Source organism: Aedes aegypti, chromosome 2 (genome assembly GCF_002204515.2).
Source record: "Aedes aegypti strain LVP_AGWG chromosome 2, AaegL5.0 Primary Assembly, whole genome shotgun sequence".
Classification (NCBI taxonomy): domain Eukaryota; kingdom Metazoa; phylum Arthropoda; class Insecta; order Diptera; family Culicidae; genus Aedes; species Aedes aegypti.
Window position 1 is genome coordinate 455,207,802 of NC_035108.1, and position 16,671 is coordinate 455,224,472.

General features: G+C 39.8%; 1 protein-coding gene across 1 annotated transcript in view; it reads left to right on the forward strand.

The window, feature by feature from the left end:
* Positions 1-16,671, forward strand: part of LOC5570858 (ATP-binding cassette sub-family G member 4) — a 52,208-nt gene that overhangs the window by 23,592 nt on the left and 11,945 nt on the right. The window contains exons 2-6 of the mRNA XM_001653314.2: positions 4,094-4,401; positions 15,581-15,726; positions 15,792-16,030; positions 16,095-16,508; positions 16,571-16,671. Coding sequence (XP_001653364.2) covers positions 4,094-4,401; positions 15,581-15,726; positions 15,792-16,030; positions 16,095-16,508; positions 16,571-16,671 — 1,208 coding nt within the window. The remainder of the gene's footprint in view (positions 1-4,093; positions 4,402-15,580; positions 15,727-15,791; positions 16,031-16,094; positions 16,509-16,570) is intronic.

Here is a 16,671-nt window from a genome sequence, read left to right on the forward strand (position 1 = left end):
AAAATTTTGTGGAAAACTTTTTCCAGTTCATATTTTTTTTTGGATTTTTGAGAAAATTTGCTTAAATTTTCGTATAAAAACTTTGTTTCTACGATGCTTCGTTTTTGAGTTATGATTTTTCAAAGTAAGTAGTGTCAAGGGAAAACAAAAAATTTCCACCTGAGTTTTCCGGAACCCTGAATTTTTCTCAATTTTTTTTTTATTCATATATCCATGAGCCCTTCCTGTGGAAAAAGTTTCATGAAAATCTGAGACCCTTCGGCCCAAACCCGTACGGTAATAAAAAAAAATCCCCACCTACGACCTTTACTGGAGTGTACATTGCTTTGTTATTTTCTAGCCAATTTTGAATTTTTTAGCATCATTCTCTTCAAAATTTTTAAGGTTTGTAGGACATTCATTTTTCTGTAGGGTTTAAGTCACCGTCCATTGTTATATTTGGAGATTGTTGATATTTTTTGGTGATTATTGCACACTGAAACACGATTATAACTTTTCGGCTTACTGGTTTTCAGCCATCATCAGATTTGATTAAATCGATCGTTCGCCACCAGTGTGGTTTTATTACTCTTACGTAATAAAACCACACTGGTGGCGAACGATCGATTTAATCAAATCTGATGATGGCTGAAAACCAGTAAGCCGAAACGTTATAATCGTGTTTCAGTGTGAAATAATCACCGAAAAATTTCAACAATCTCCAAATAGGACATTCATTTTGTTCATAATAAATACAAGTCTTAGTTGAAAGTAGTAAATGTGTTTTACTAAACAAATCATCTTTGCTTGACCATAACTTCATGAATACTCAATCGATATCAAACATTTTTACATGCTTTTGTTGCTAAAGATTTCAAATTTTTTACATGCTTCGTTGCTTAAGATTCTCATCTCAGATTCTATTCTCAGGGAAGACAAGGGAATTTCCATTGCGAAAAGATCCTGGACCGACCTAGAATCGAACCCAGACACCATGGCATTGCTTTGTAGCCACGAGCTCTAAACACTCGGCTAAGGAAGGCCCCATTGAGTAGCTCTTGAGCTCAAAAGATATTTCTTAGATCATCATGGAGGATATCTTTTAACCTTTAGGATGTTCTATTTGTAGCACAAACTTCAATGTGAAGAGTTTACGAAACATTCAATAGTATGGTACACCGGGGAAAGTTGAAACGGGTGGGGCAAGATGAAATGCAAAGTTTCGAAAATGATGTTAACAAATTTTAGCAGAATTTTCTTTCCTAATTTTTATTTTATCCTTCAATTTATTGTTTCTGGAATTAAATTCCTGGTCACTATTGAAGTTCACTACGATGCTTTGCCATTTCAACTAACCCCAGCCGTTTCAACTTGCCCGGTGTCTTTATATAAGTAGCATATCTTTAAACCGAATTGCTTAAATATAATTTACGTAAATGGAGGTTTCAGTGTACTGTGCTCCCAATTATCAAGTCATCTGAAAACTCACTTTCAAACCCTTTAGATAAAAACATCAACAACGAGTATGCAAATCAATGACTCTAGCAATTGCCGATTACCACACTTGGCACACAATGATGTGGGATTTGGAATACATCAGCAACGAAAACCTGTTCGTGATCTACAAACATCTCAATACCTCACACAACAAAGAACCCGTCATCAAATCCCCAAAAAATCCTCCCCGCAACCTTTGGACCTATATACTTACCAATTCATCATCCACACCGGTGTAAACTACTTGAGCAAACGACAGCCTCGGAATTGCTAATGAGTACGGAACACCCGTCTGGATGACCTTCGCGCAAATGTCTCTCCCTCTGCGTTGGCAAACGTTCCCAGGCACAATTCGCAACAACGTAAACGGGCAAAACGCTCAAATCCAGAACAAAGAAAGTGAACCTCGCCGTCGATCGTCGTGTCGTTGTCCATCATCAGTTGGTTAGTGGACGGTTGATAATCGGACGACGTGTGAACCAGCTGATAAAGGCGACGACGCGATGGTGGCGCTGCTGAACCCATTTCAATCAATTGAACGCACATTACACTTTCACGGCACGGCGTGCACTTCATCGCGATACACCAGTGCTGATCGCTTTACGCCGGGAGAATAATGATGATGGAGTGCATTCGCAGCGCCTAGCCTAGGCGATGATGATGATGAGAGGGAACGATGAGGGTGGTAAATGGCAATAGCAAGAGATGTTATTTGTAAATTTGCAGTCGATTGCATTCTAATGATATGTGATTGCTCTTGTGCGTTTATGTACTAGGGAGATGTTGGTGCAAATAATTTTCCCATATATCAATGTGGATGACATATTAAAAGCTTCGTTATAATACTAGAACAGGAAAAAAATAAGCAAATAAGCTGAGAGTAATTGGAAATTAGGTACATAAGGACAAATCGTACATATCAGGCTAATTATCAAAACTCCAAGTCTGAAAAACTTCTTGTAAGAGCTGTTGTTGCTCAAGGCAGAATTTTAGAAATAATATTATACAATACTTTTACATCTGACTTACCTGAGTTACCTCAGGGATGTCAAAAATCTTTGTTTGCGGATAACACAGGCCTCTCCGCCAAAGGACGAAACCTGCGTGTCATCTGTAGTAGATTGCAAAAAAGTTTGGATATTTTTTCTTCATACCTTGTCTATACCCAATAATTAACAGAAAATCGAAACTTTGTCTTGAGAACAAGCTTTAGATTTTCAAACAAATTTCCCGGCCAGCCAGCTGTTGTAATATTAGGAAAAAAAGCTCTGCAGAGGAATCAAAATCAAAGTTTGAAATTGATCCTCAAGATCCTTCCTTGGTACAGCACTAATGAGTTACGTAGAATATCCAAAGTTGAAACATGCGCCAAACCGCGAATAAAATTATTAACAATTTTAAACAGAATTCGTTGCAATCTTCTATTGCCACGACTAGTGCGTTATATATCGAGGTTAAGTTAATTTCAGTGTTTTTTTTCTCGTATAAACAGATGAAATCGACTAATCTGTAAAATTTCGGAAGTGCTACGGCAAATGAAATGCTTTATTACTTTTACCAAATGATAGTGTTCTAACACAGAACTCTTAAATATAAGAAATGAATGTTATGTTTGGAATGTTACTATTAATAAATTTAATAAAACTAAAATCGAACTTGAAGTTTTGCCTAAGCAAACCAGTTAATCAAACATCGAATGATAACATTCGAAGGTTTTTGGCGCCTAAACGCGCTCATTACGGCATCAATCATCACTTCAAATCGGAAATTCCAACCAAAGTCCAACGCAATAGATGGCTCCAATAAATCTTAGCTTCTTCATCCTCGTAGCACATTCTTGTCCACCTACGACGACGTGCTTTGCGATAAAGAGCAACAAATCAACCTTTGATTCCGTAACGCGTCATCCATTGGCTTGACATCCTTCTAGTCGGGCGACTATTGAGTGTCTTTAGCCTTATCACGCTTTTCCAAATATAATGAAAATTTCGATAAAAAAGCGACTTATCAGCGCTGATAAGCGTAAAGCTCCATGGCAATTGTTTAAACTTTTTACGTATCTTCAGCGTCATCAAGTGGATTTCGATTCGATTCGGCTCTGTTGATAAGGGCTGATTTTGTGAACCAATCCGGAATCGTTGACTGCTAAATGACGCTTCAAGGTCTATTGGCCTAGCTGATGAATGGCAAGTTTCCATTATTTTCAGTGCGAAATTTGTTTACTATAAACATCGGCTCTGCGGCCAAAACATGTTTTTTACTATCTGTGACAAAACAAGCCCATACCTTATCATCGAATTATAAACCACTTGGCCAAGTGCGGCTAATGCGCGGTACGGATTGTGACAACACTCGAATTGATAGTTCTGTTTTGTAATCATTGCTCACCCCCGGTAGCCTTTAGCTCCAAAGTCCACCCTGGAAAAAGGGCTCGTTCGAGCATCCGGGATGCAATCAAGCTTCGATATTTACAACTTGCTGCTTATCACACTCTTAAGTTTATAAACTACGGCTCCTGCAACACATTGACCGTTGTTGAATTCCTGGTAGAAACAAACGATGATGAAAACAGCAATTCTACTTTATTAATATATTTCCTTCATTCCCTTCTCCTCAGGTCAAAAGGAAATCCTGCACAAAGTGAATGGAAAATTTCCCGGATCACAGCTCATTGCCATCATGGGCCCGTCGGGGGCGGGAAAGTCCACCCTGTTGGATGTCCTGTCCGGCTACAGGCGGACCGGAGTTGAAGGAGCAGTGTACGTGAATGGGCGCATTCGGAACCTGAACAGCTTCAGGCGGATGACCTGCTACATCACGCAACAGGATCAGCTACAGACGCTGCTGACGGTGCTGGAGAATATGCGGATTGCGGCGGACCTGAAGCTGGGGCCGGAGACGTCCAAACACGAGAAGGAGTCCATTGTAAGTTGAAAAGGGTGAATGAGGGAATCATTTCGGTCTTAAAAGTTTTACAAGTAATAAAGTAATCTCAAATTGAGAGTTCCTAATGCAACTCACGAATTGAGCTTTGCAAACAGTAGCTTCAAACGTGAGTAGAGAATTTTAGGCGATGTACATGAAATAGACGAGACAAGTTTCTATTTTTAACGGTTGTTTCGCACTTACCACATGCATGTGCTCAAAAAGGCTCCATCCCATTACCCCGAACGCCACTACCCCGAATGAGCCATTACCCCGAATTGTATGTGATACATTGCAGTATCTTGTTTTGCGGGCAAAAATGCGTCTCTAATGAAAACCGGTAATTAATGGCGCACGAAATTCGTCGGTAAAATGTTCATATATTTTTCTCTTCTTTTATATGTGAGCTATTCTTTCGAAATATCTTGTTGGCAACTATCTTCTTCTCATTCTTTCTGATACAGTGCCTGTTTATCAGCTAAGTGGGCACTTTCGCAGTTCAAGGGTTCATTAACAAATTTCATAACGCCAAAAATTGTCATTTTTGACACCTATCCACCCTCTCGTACCATTGCTTGTATAGACATTCTACATATTGTGTATGAGCTGTAATTCGAACCCATAACCCTAAATATGGTCTTGCTGAACAGCTGCGTGATCACCGGTATTTGGACTTCTTAGTGGTGTTCGTATATCAATTTTGTTTTTAAACAAATATTTTCCTTTCTTATGAATATAGGTTGTGTCATAGCATCACGTTGTTACAGTGATCATTCACGTCATAGTTGCAAACATTTCACCAGAAAATTGCCCTTTTTCTTAAATAGGCTGTTCTTTCAAGATTTCGTTGGATAAGGTAGTCACTAATATTACCATATAGAACAGCTTTTTTTAAAGGAATATATCCTGAAGGCATTCACTAAAGTGAATCCTGCTATAATTCTAATCAAAAATTTTCCCTTTCTTTTATCTTCTTGTATTAAATCAGACAGGTCTCTTATGGATTTGCTCACCACTTTTCTGCCATCATCGTTTCTTCATTGTCTTGAATAAATTTTTTTTTTTTGTAGTTGTCTCATCGAAATTCGAATTAATGGTCCCACAAACCAACGAATGTTTTTACTGTAGCGACAATCAGAGACTGCCTTTTTTCTAACATGTACAAGTGTATTAACGTTTCCTTACTATAGTGGAACGGTTGTTTATCAGATTGGGTCTTTAAGCAGGTTCCATAGAACAAAAATTGCAGCGACTATCTCAGGATGATCTTCCATTACCATCGTTTACGAAACAAAATCTTTAAGTAGATCTTAATGCTAGTAGCCCGACACCTACAAATATGGGAGGAAAGTGGGAACCGACGTCCAATAAGAGATTTTACTACATCCTAATTTTGTGCATATTATAGCTATCCTTTTCATTACAAATTTACCCTTCTTTTCATAATAGGCTATTCTTCAGAGCATTGCAATGTGGCTGTGTGAATTTCACCAAAATTAGAGGACAAATCCAAACAAAATTTAGTATGTAAAAATTATTTGCTGAGAAACTAGCTGCTTTTTTATCTTCTAATATTAAAAAAAAACATTGTTGAGCCAAACTCGTTAAATACTTATTTGGAATCATAGAATTTACTTTCTAACTAGAATAGGTCTCAAAATTTTATGCATTCGGGGTAATGGCGTTAGGGGTACTGGCGCTCGGGGTAGTTTCATAGAGTCACTCAAAAAATCGATCGATAAATAACTCCAATACCTGCAAAAAATCTTTCTGTGATACATGCAGCAATCTTTTCTTAATCTCTTTGGCATTTTACCAGATTTTTTTTTTTCAAAAAGTGCTCACAGCTTATTTAAGAGCATAACAAGGAGTTTCACAAGCAAATAATCCAAGAAGTTAAGGAACTTCTGATTTTGATTCGAAAGTGTCCGGATTTAAATATTAGGCTAACTTCAGGTGTCCGGATTTAAGGACAAGACACACCTTATTATATCAGAACTGAGTTTGAACATTTGCTCTTGTTTAAGAGTCCGGATATTGATGCATCACGGTATTGACATTTTTTTAAAGTTGTGAAACAAGTTTTATCCTTATTAGGTACATGCATAACAAAAAAAACCATGGGCTCTGTCATTTCTGCAATTTCTATGCGTTAAGCATAACTTCGGAAGAGTGTGAAGGATAAAGTACCTCATTTTAAAAATCTTTCAATAAAGCCTAAATTAAGTCTTTACAGTTCTATCACAATTTTTTATTTGACCTGCAAAATAGCAAGCAAGAACATGATTTTGATCAAAGTCTCTTTATATACTACGTATATGCAGGATTTCCAGCAGGTATGTTTTGCTGCGGTCCTTTCAGATCAAGTTCTATTAACATTGAGGAAATGTTATTATCATTTATATTAATTAACGTGGCTCCTTGCCCGTGTCGAGTTCGCCACAAATTAAGGAAATACAGTTAACTCTCCCTTACTCGATATTCCGTATCTCGATATCGAGTTAGAGAACTCTGTCCCAGTGGGGACGTGACGCCAGAAAGAAGAAGAAGAACATATGGACTGCTTTGTGAAATGGTGGAGAAAATTTTCTCATATTTTTTTTAAAGGATTTGATATTAAATATACACTACCCGTCATAAATACGGACTCACTTGAAAAAGTATTACAACACTCAACTGAATCGCCCTGAAAAGTTTAACATCACCTCAAAACAGGAACATTTATGCTATATCTCGAGATGCTGATGATCTAGAATGGTGCGGTCTTCAGCAAAGTTGTTCAACAGATCAAGGACATTCGGAAAGCAAATATGAATGAATGAAGAATTTTAAGCTAGTTCTGTACTGTGATCCTAATGAAATAGCAAGTTCGGGTCTCTGACGAAACTGTTCAGACAGCCAAAGAAATCTGGACGTCACTGACGTTACTGAGTTCCGAGGTTGCCAAGAAAACTAACTTTTACGCTAGTCCTTCAACACTTTGTTCCATATCATGATGTTATGGAGGGTTGACTGTTGTTAAATCTTTTGATTTAATAAGATAGGATGTCCATAATGTTGTTCAGATAGCCTTTGGCATTTGGAAGTGGAAGTGATTAAAATCAGAATCATATCATATTAAAGTGTTTCAGATCTGATGCATCTTTTAAGGATTGGGGTATGGTATACTTCATGTGCGAGTGATTCATGCCTGACGCACATCATATTCAAATTATTCAAGTCAGAAACTCTTCATATCCAAGTGATTTAGGATATTCAAGTGATTCATGTTAATTCACTCCATACTATATTGATTAATGTCTGATTCTCTTTATTTTCATGTGTTTCAGGTTAGATTCTCTTCATAATCAAGTAATTCGGGTTTGATTTTCTCCATATAAAATAAATCATGTCAGATTCACGCCATATTCAAGTGACCAATGACTGATTCACTTAATATTCAAGTGATTCAGGTTTGGTTCACTTCATATTCAAATGATTAATTTCCAAGTGATTCAATTTGCTCCATATTCAAATGATTCATACCTGATTCATTTCATATGCAACTATTTCAGGGTTGATTCACATAATGTTCAATTAATTTCAAGTGATTCATGTCTGTTTTACTTCATTTTCAAGTGTTTCAGGCTAGATTAATTTTATGCTCAAGTGATTCATAGCTGATTCACTTCATATTCAAATGATTCAGGATTGATTCACTTCATATTCCAGTGATTCAGTCCTGATTCACATCATTTCCTAGTGATTTATTATTCAAGACTCTAATTTTCAATCTTGTCTGGATCAGAAGATATAACTCGCTTGAAATCCTTATTATTTTTTATTACTAGTGGCACCGACCAGATTTTTTTTTTTCAATTGAAAGGTCTACTTTCCGGATGTCCATGACACTCTGAACAACTTTCCTGAAGACACGAGCTTTCTATCTCTTATGGATCACATGAGAGAACTAGTTTAGCACGCTCAATTTCACATGCACCTACCGGCAAAATTTGGAACCATGCTTTTCGAATGTCCTTGACCTGCTGAACAACTTTGCTGAGGACTTAATATAATCATCGTCTTCTAAGGGAACTTATTTTCTTATGCGTAAAACCCAGGTATTGTCAAGTTTGCTCAGTTAAATTATTATAATACTTGTTACACCCTCCAATATCGCCCCATCTCACATTCTTCTGTGTTCTTTCTTCTCTCTCTCTTTCTTCTTTGCTCTTTGTCCAATTCTACGAACATAGGAGTTCTCTTCAACTATTCATATATTTTATTAGACTGTTATGTTGATGTTTGAGGTTATGGCTTTCAGTCAGTAAACTCAAAAACAGATTTTCGCTTACATCCTACGCGTCGAACACATGTATTGTGCGTTTTTCAAGGATTAGCTGTGTTCCGTTTTATCGTTTGCCCGCAGCATAGGCAACATTTGTCTAACAGCATAAAACGAATTCCCCGTTCGGGTACTGTACGGGAGTAGAAATCCGAAAACGATCCGGGTCGCAGAACTGAAAACGCAGTTGCCTGTTTTGGCGCCAGTGGCATAGTCCGGCAACATGGCACTATTGAACAGCTTATTGAGCAAGTTGCCGACTTGACCGCCACTGTACAAAAGCTGCAGCAAACCATAGAACGCAAAAATGAAATCATCTCGAAGCTCATGGTCGAAAGAAAGAGTGTACCTGTCCCAGAAGTAGATGCCCAAATACGAAAGCATGGCCTCTGTGTTATCACACACCTCACACCAGACAAACATCTCCATCCCCAATAAAAGACATCACGAAGGGTCGGATTCCAGTAAGGGTTCCGACAATGCTCTCAACCTGCGGCGGAACAGCAAGACCCGCAAGCAGGAGGAGAATATAAGGGCTAACAAAAAAAAAGTAAAACCTCAACTTGCTCAGTTCCTGTCAATCAACAGTTCTTACTTGAGTGGCTACAACTAAGCCAACATCTTCACTCCTCTCGATTGCCCAGAAGCAAATGTGTATAAGGAACGAACTGAGCAACCACTTACAGAAACACAAAGCACCGGAAACAGACAAACAGTGGTGGTCTCGGGCAGCCGGGGCGGAAGCTACACCCCCACCAGAACTAGCGGATAACCTCCGACGCTCGAGTACTTCTATTGTCAGTGGGACGCACAAGGGTGTAAAAACCTGTTCCCCACAATTCCCAGTTTTGAGACTGGATAGTCAGGGCCCCGTCGGTGCGGAAGTCAATGTCGTACCAGAACCGGCGGACAACCTCTGGCGTCCAGTTTCCACTAGAAGAGGGACGCACAAAGGTGTCACAACCTGTTCCCCTTTGGACAGCGTGGGAGTCAAGCTAAAGGATGATACGCAGAAACTCGAGATGCCCAATTCCTCGATGGACATCGAGGGAGTCCAGATAGCCGTAGCGGTAAACGCGCATCTATTCAGCAAGACCAAGCTGAGGGTCATGGGTTCGAATTCCAAGTTAGGAATGACAACAGTAAAAAAATCACTAGACAAAGTAACACGACATGCACTATACAAAGGACACGGGATATACTACAATAAAACAGAAAAAAAATCGACTGCATTAGGGGTATCTGCAGATATTCATGCGGAAGAACTCGATATCGACACGGATTTGCCCATCATAGGGGTTCGCATTCATTCCTTAGCCGAGTGGTTAGCGGACTCTCGGTTATAAAGCGAAGCCATGCTGAAGGTGTCTGGGTTCAATGTTCGTTCAGTCCAGGATCTTTTCGTAATGGAAATTTCCTTGACTTCTCTGGGCATAAAGTATCATCGTACCTACCACACGATATACGAATGCGAAAATGGCAACTTTGGCAAAGAAAGCTCTCAGTTAATAACTATGGTAAAGTGACCAGATATGTTTTGCTTCAATCAGGGACAAAAATAAAAGTTTTTAAAATGTATCATATATCATAACCTAAGAAAATCATGGTTTTATAATCTAATGTTTTGAAACGAAAATCATTAGATTTTTTTTTTCCAAATATGTGAACCACTACGCCTATCCTTTTGGATTCGTAAAACAGGGTGCAAAATGATCATTTATTACAACTTTTTTTTAAATATTATTATGAATTTAGATATTGTGAAACTAATTTAGACAAAATTGATTTACAGTCAATGGCAAAACCTAGCAATCAACTGCTGTTTTTCCATACAAAATGCATTAATTTGAGGATCTGTATCTCAGCTTTTGGTTATCCGTTTTGGCTGAAATTTGAATGACGAACTACAAACAACTTGAAGTTTTGTCTGTAGTGAATTCAATACATTGCAGTTATTTTCCAAAGAGTTTCAGAGGGTTGTCAAAGGTAAGTAGACAAGAGACTTTAAAATTTAAATAAAAAACTATAAATTTTGGGTGGTTGGTTTGTTGGGCAAAGTTGTTTACTTTCAGAAGTTAAACAATTTATCAGAACACATCAATCACCCACAACTGATCGTTTTTTATTTAAACTTTGAAGTCTCTCGGTAGTTCGATACTGAAATTTCAGCTTAATCGGACTACCAAAAGCTGAGATACAAAGCCTCAAATATGAGCACTGTGCATGGAAAAATAGCACTTGATAACCAACTTTTGTCACTGACTGTATGTAAGTTAACAAAATTGATTTTTATAAAATACTAGTGGTCCCGGCAAACTTCGTCTTGCCATCAAGTAGGCTGTCTAAAAAAGCTATGAATCGTCCCATACAAAGTGACAGTTCCGTTGACGCTCGTTTTTCCGACTTTACCGGTGAATATCCTAGGATTTTTATACACACAAACACGTCGGAACACTTAACGAACAAAACGGAAAAATAATCATTCAAATCTGTTGACCCGTTCGAAAGCCATTTCGTGACATACAAACACCATTCCATTTTATTTATATAGATTTAACAAATTATAGAAAAAAAAAACTTAAGAAATTCAAAATTTGAAATGACAGCCAGGGGTGAAACTGTTCCCATGCTCTAACACATTTCAAAGATTGAACATCTGCCCTATACACTAAATGTTGGTCCCCTGAAACTGGAAAACTTTAAACTACTTCTTACGACTATGAAATGATAACATTTAGTTGCAAGAATTAACTTTGAAATCCCACTTCATTTGCCTGGATTTTCAAATGATTGTGTCGTATATTGTAGGTTTTTTGTAAATCATCATCACATTTCAATTAATATTTTCGAAATATGATAGAAGCCGACTGATCGAATCCGGGACGTTTTCCGGGACGCTCGATAATGCGGGACAGATGTCTTGAATCCGGGACTGTCCCGCACAATCCGGGACGTCTGGTCACTTTAAACTATGGAAGTGCTCGTAAGAACACTAAGCTGAGAAGCAGGCTCTGTCCCAGTGAGGACGTTAATGCCAAGAAGAAGAAGAAGGGGTTCGCATTCAGTGGCCTTTCTCTGTTTCCGTTGTCTCGTTTTACCTTATGAACAGAAGATTCCCGGATTTAGTAAATTGCTTGAAAATGTACTTGAAAAAGTTTCAAGTCCAGTGATCTTACTCGGTGACGCGAATGGCCATCACATGGCGTGGGGAAGCTGCCAAAACGATTTTCGCGGAGCGGTCATCGCAGAACTAGCCAACCAGTACGATCTAACAATTCTGAACGACGGCTCTCCCACTTTTTCCCAGTGGAACACTGAAAGTTCCATTGATGTCTCTCTCGTTTCAACCCGGATAACAAAACGTCTTCTCTGAGCCGTTGAGACAGACCTTCATGTGACCATTTTCCAATATCTCTTACACTGGAAAGTACCACTGCCCCGGAAACAACCCGTCGACCAAAATGGCTGTTCGATCAAGCCGATTGGCCAGCTTTTCAGAACGAAATCGATGAATAACTAGCTTTGTCCCACAAGAGTCACATGACGAATTTGCCGACCTGTTATGTTCCACTGCATCCCAAACAATACCGCAATCTAGCTCAAATGCCGGTCTTCGTGCACTTCATTGGTGGAATGAGGATACGCGAAAAGCTGTAAGGCAGCGTCCATTTATTACGTAACGCTAAAATTGGAAATTTTTTGACCCCCTCCCCCCCTCCGTAACGCTTTTTGTATGAAAAACTATAAATTTTTGTATGAGCCGTAACGCTTGAGCCTGCTCCCCCTCCCCCTAGAGCGTTACGTAATTTTGGGATGCCGCCTAAAGCTGCGTCGGAAAAACTTAAGAAAATTTCGAAGACTACAGAAAAAACTGCCGCAAGGGCATCCTGACTGCAACAAGGCGCAGGAAGAATACAGTACATCTAGAAACGAATGCCGACAAATAATTCGAGTGGCAAAAGAAACATCATGGAGAGAGTTCTTGGATGGGATAAGCGAGGAGCAAACGGCATCTGAGCTTTGGATAAGAATAATTTTTTCTCCAAGAGAAAAGAAGAGTGAAAGGCATGACCCTCAAAGTAGATGGTGTGTTAACACGAGATCCTGGAAAAATAGCAGATGCTTTGGTCGAACATTTCCAAAAACTATCATCTTTTCATTTTTACCCTGAGTGTTTTCAAAAGTCCTTACAGTCCTCAGAATACGCAACCTCCCGATCCCTCCAGATAAAGGACAGAGTTTCAATCTGCCTTTCACAACTGGCGAACTAGAGTTTGCGGTCAAAAAAACCAAAGGTAAGTCGGCAGGACCGGACGAAATAGGATATCCCATGCTCAAAAACCTTCCACCGAGCGGAAAGCTGGCGCTATTTAAAGGCATTAACAGAGAGTGGCTTGGCGGAACTCTTCCAGAAACTTGGCGACATAGCCTGGTTGTGCCTATCCCGAAGAATACAGGTCCGGCTGCAGACACCGGCAATTATCGCCCTATCGCCCTTACAAGCTGCCTATCCAAGGTGACTTAACGGATGGTGAACCGAAGACTAATGAACTTCCTGGAAAACAAACGTCTGTTGGATCACCGGCAGCATGCCTTCCGACCAGGTTTTGGGACAGGCACTTATCTGGCTGCCCTAGGGCAAATTCTGAATAAATCGCTTAATAACAACGAGCATGTGGAAATGGTCTCGCTAGATCTAGCAAAGGCCTATAACTGAGTCTGGATTCCAGCAATCTTATAAAAACTTACTAAATGGGGCATCTCAGACAACATGTTTGCCTTTGTAAAGAACTTTTTGAACGGACAGAGTTTCCAAGTTTTAGTCGGGAAGCACCGCTCCAAAGTTTCAAAGGAGGAAACAGGGGTACCACAGGGATCTGTCTTGGCAGTTATCTTATTTCTGGTGGCAATGACCTTGTGCTCCCAAAAGGAGTTTTTATACTAGTATATGCCGATGATATTCTTCTATTAACGAGTGGAAAACACACGAGAAGTACAAGGAGTAAACTACAGGCAGCAGTATCGGCTAAGAAAAATGGACCAAAAAGACAGGATTAGACATCTCGGTGGAGAAATGCGTGCGAATTCATATTTGTAATTCCAATCATCTACCACCGGCGAACATCTCTATAAACAAGATCCCGATACCTATAGGGGTGGTCCATTAATAACGTAAGGGATTGGGTTTTGAGATTTCTTATGCGTCATACAAATTATTTTCAATTTTCATACAAAAAATCTTATCATGGGGGTAATTAAAGGATCGCCCCATACGGAATCAATTTAAAATTCTTGGAATAACCCTGGATCGGAACCTTTCGTTCCAGCCCATTTCAAAAACGTTAAGGTAGCCTGCAGAAACCGAGTCAGCATGATAAGAAGTATCTCACAGAAGCGTTCACGAAGCAATCGAGGAACCTTGAAGAATGTCGCATCAATCCCAGCTTTGTCAGCATGCGCTGAATTGGGCTCACCAGGCGACAAACCGATCCTAATTGTAACAGATTCAGCCAGTAACCTGGATGCAATTCAGTCACCAACAAACAAACACCCATACATCAAGGGCATCCAGGCCACGCTGGATAAAAGTAAGATCGACGTGACGTTCATGTGGGTTCTTGGTCATTGCGGTATTACTGGAAACGAAAAGGCAGACGTTGTAGTGGGAATTGGTCGAAATAGTCCACAGTTAAAAAGGAAAATTCCCGGAGATGACATTATCGAATCTGGGACGCTTGGTCTCAAGAATGGCGACGCGAACAAACACTATTCTGCCGCAAGGTCAAAACACTCCTAATCCATGGGAAGATCTGCTGACTCGGAGGGAGCAGGTTGTTCTTTCAAGATTAAGGACCGGGCACAGCAGAATATCCCATTACATGAGCGGAGAAGCAACCAGGTTTCGTCGACAATGAGATTCGTGTGGAGAACAATGCACTACCGAGCATATCGTAAGTAACTGTCCGGCTCTCGAAGATTTGCGGAGAATACATGACATCACCGATATAGTCTGAGCGCTTCAAAATGATCCATCACCTGAACTACGATTGATAAATTTTCTAAAGGACGCAAGAATTTTCGACAGTATCTGGTACTCTGATTGCATTTCTTTTTTTGATAAACCCTTCCGTATAAATTCTAATAGGGAAGTGTACCAGTTTTGGCCACCCTAAGGAAACATATTTTTCATACATAAATCAAACGACCTTTTGTTACTGTAAAAACATTAAACGAAAGCTTTCAATCCATGCTCAGCAGGGATAATATAAAAACTAATCAGAAACTTTGTTTTTGTATTAAAAATAGGGGTGGTGAATACTGGACCACTTGCACCAGTATTCGCCACGATTTTAATTTCGGTTCCTGAATTCGCCACCTACGTTGATTCTTATGGAGGGTGGCGAATCAGGAACACCATGGCGAAAAATAGGTGCAAAGGAGCAAAAATTTTAAGGAAAATCTTTTTTTTTTTTATTATTTTATGAGAAAATTTTGCGGTTTCAAAGGATGTTTCCGTATCATATCAAAGCAGTTTAGCGAACACGAAACAATTCGCAACCATATATGTCGTAAAACGGTATATAATCCTGGGTGGCGAATAACTGGAACATGGCGAATACCGGTACACCTTCCCTACTAGATTTAACTGTGAGTAGGAAAAAATTAAGTTATACTCTGTAACAATTCTGTAATCTGCTGCTGCCCTTAAGGTAGCTTCAGAACTTTTCCTTTTTCATATGGAGATGAGCCAGCCGTGGGCTGATAATCTCCCTAATAAAGATAATAACAATAATAATAATTGTTCTGCAAAATACAATAATCAGTATTCAAGTATGCTATTGCTCATTTTTTCAGATCGAAGACATTCTAACTGTACTTGGCCTCTACGAGCACCAGCACACCATCACGAGTCGGTTATCGGGTGGACAGAAAAAGCGCCTCTCGATAGCACTCGAATTGATCAACAATCCGACGATCATGTTCTTGGACGAACCCACCACGTAAGTTTACTAAGCTCATACTTCTTTTCTGCGAATGGCTTACCACAAGTTGCCATTGTTCACAGTGGTCTCGATAGCTACTCCTGCAACCAAGTGGTGGATTTGCTCAAACAGCTCGCTAAGCAAGGCCGAACGATTATTTGCACCATTCACCAGCCTTCGGCCAAACTGTTCCAAGAGTTTGACCAGGTGTACGTCCTCTCGAGTGGGGAGTGTATGTACCAGGGCTGTACCACCAATCTAGTACCTTTTCTGCAGACGGTGGACATGCCCTGTCCGGTGTACCACAACCCAGCTGATTATGGTAAGTTGGTGATTGTAGGGTAGGGTTGATCATTTTCGCTTACGATAACGTTTTCATTTGACAGTGATTGAGTTGGCTTGCGGGGAGCACGGAATGGATAAGATTCAAACCATGGTGACCGAGATGGGAAACGGCGAAAGCACGGATTGGTTCAGTGACAGAAGTAAGGTGCTTAAATTGGAGCAGCTACGGAAAAAATACCCCCTGAAAAAGGTGATCGAGCAAAGTGAGGATCTAACGGCGACCTCCCAGTTTCACCAGCTGGAAGTGTTGATCAAGCGGGGTATTATCAAAGCGAAACGGGATGCCACGTTGACTCATTTACGGATCGGAGTCAACATATGTATCGCTGCCATGCTTGGATTTCTGTTCGTCGATGCCGGAAACGAAGGCTCACGCGTGTTGGACAACTACAATCTGCTGTTCTCAATTCTGATGCACCACATGATGGCGACGATGATGTTGACGGTATTAACGTGTAAGTTGCGAGGATTGTTTGGGCTGGATGGCAAAATTTTTACAAATCATTCTATTTAACAGTCCCCACCGAGATGGGAGTCATTCTGAAGGAGCATTTCAATCGATGGTACTCACTCAAAAGCTATTATCTGTCTGTGAATTTGATTGACCTACCTCTTTCG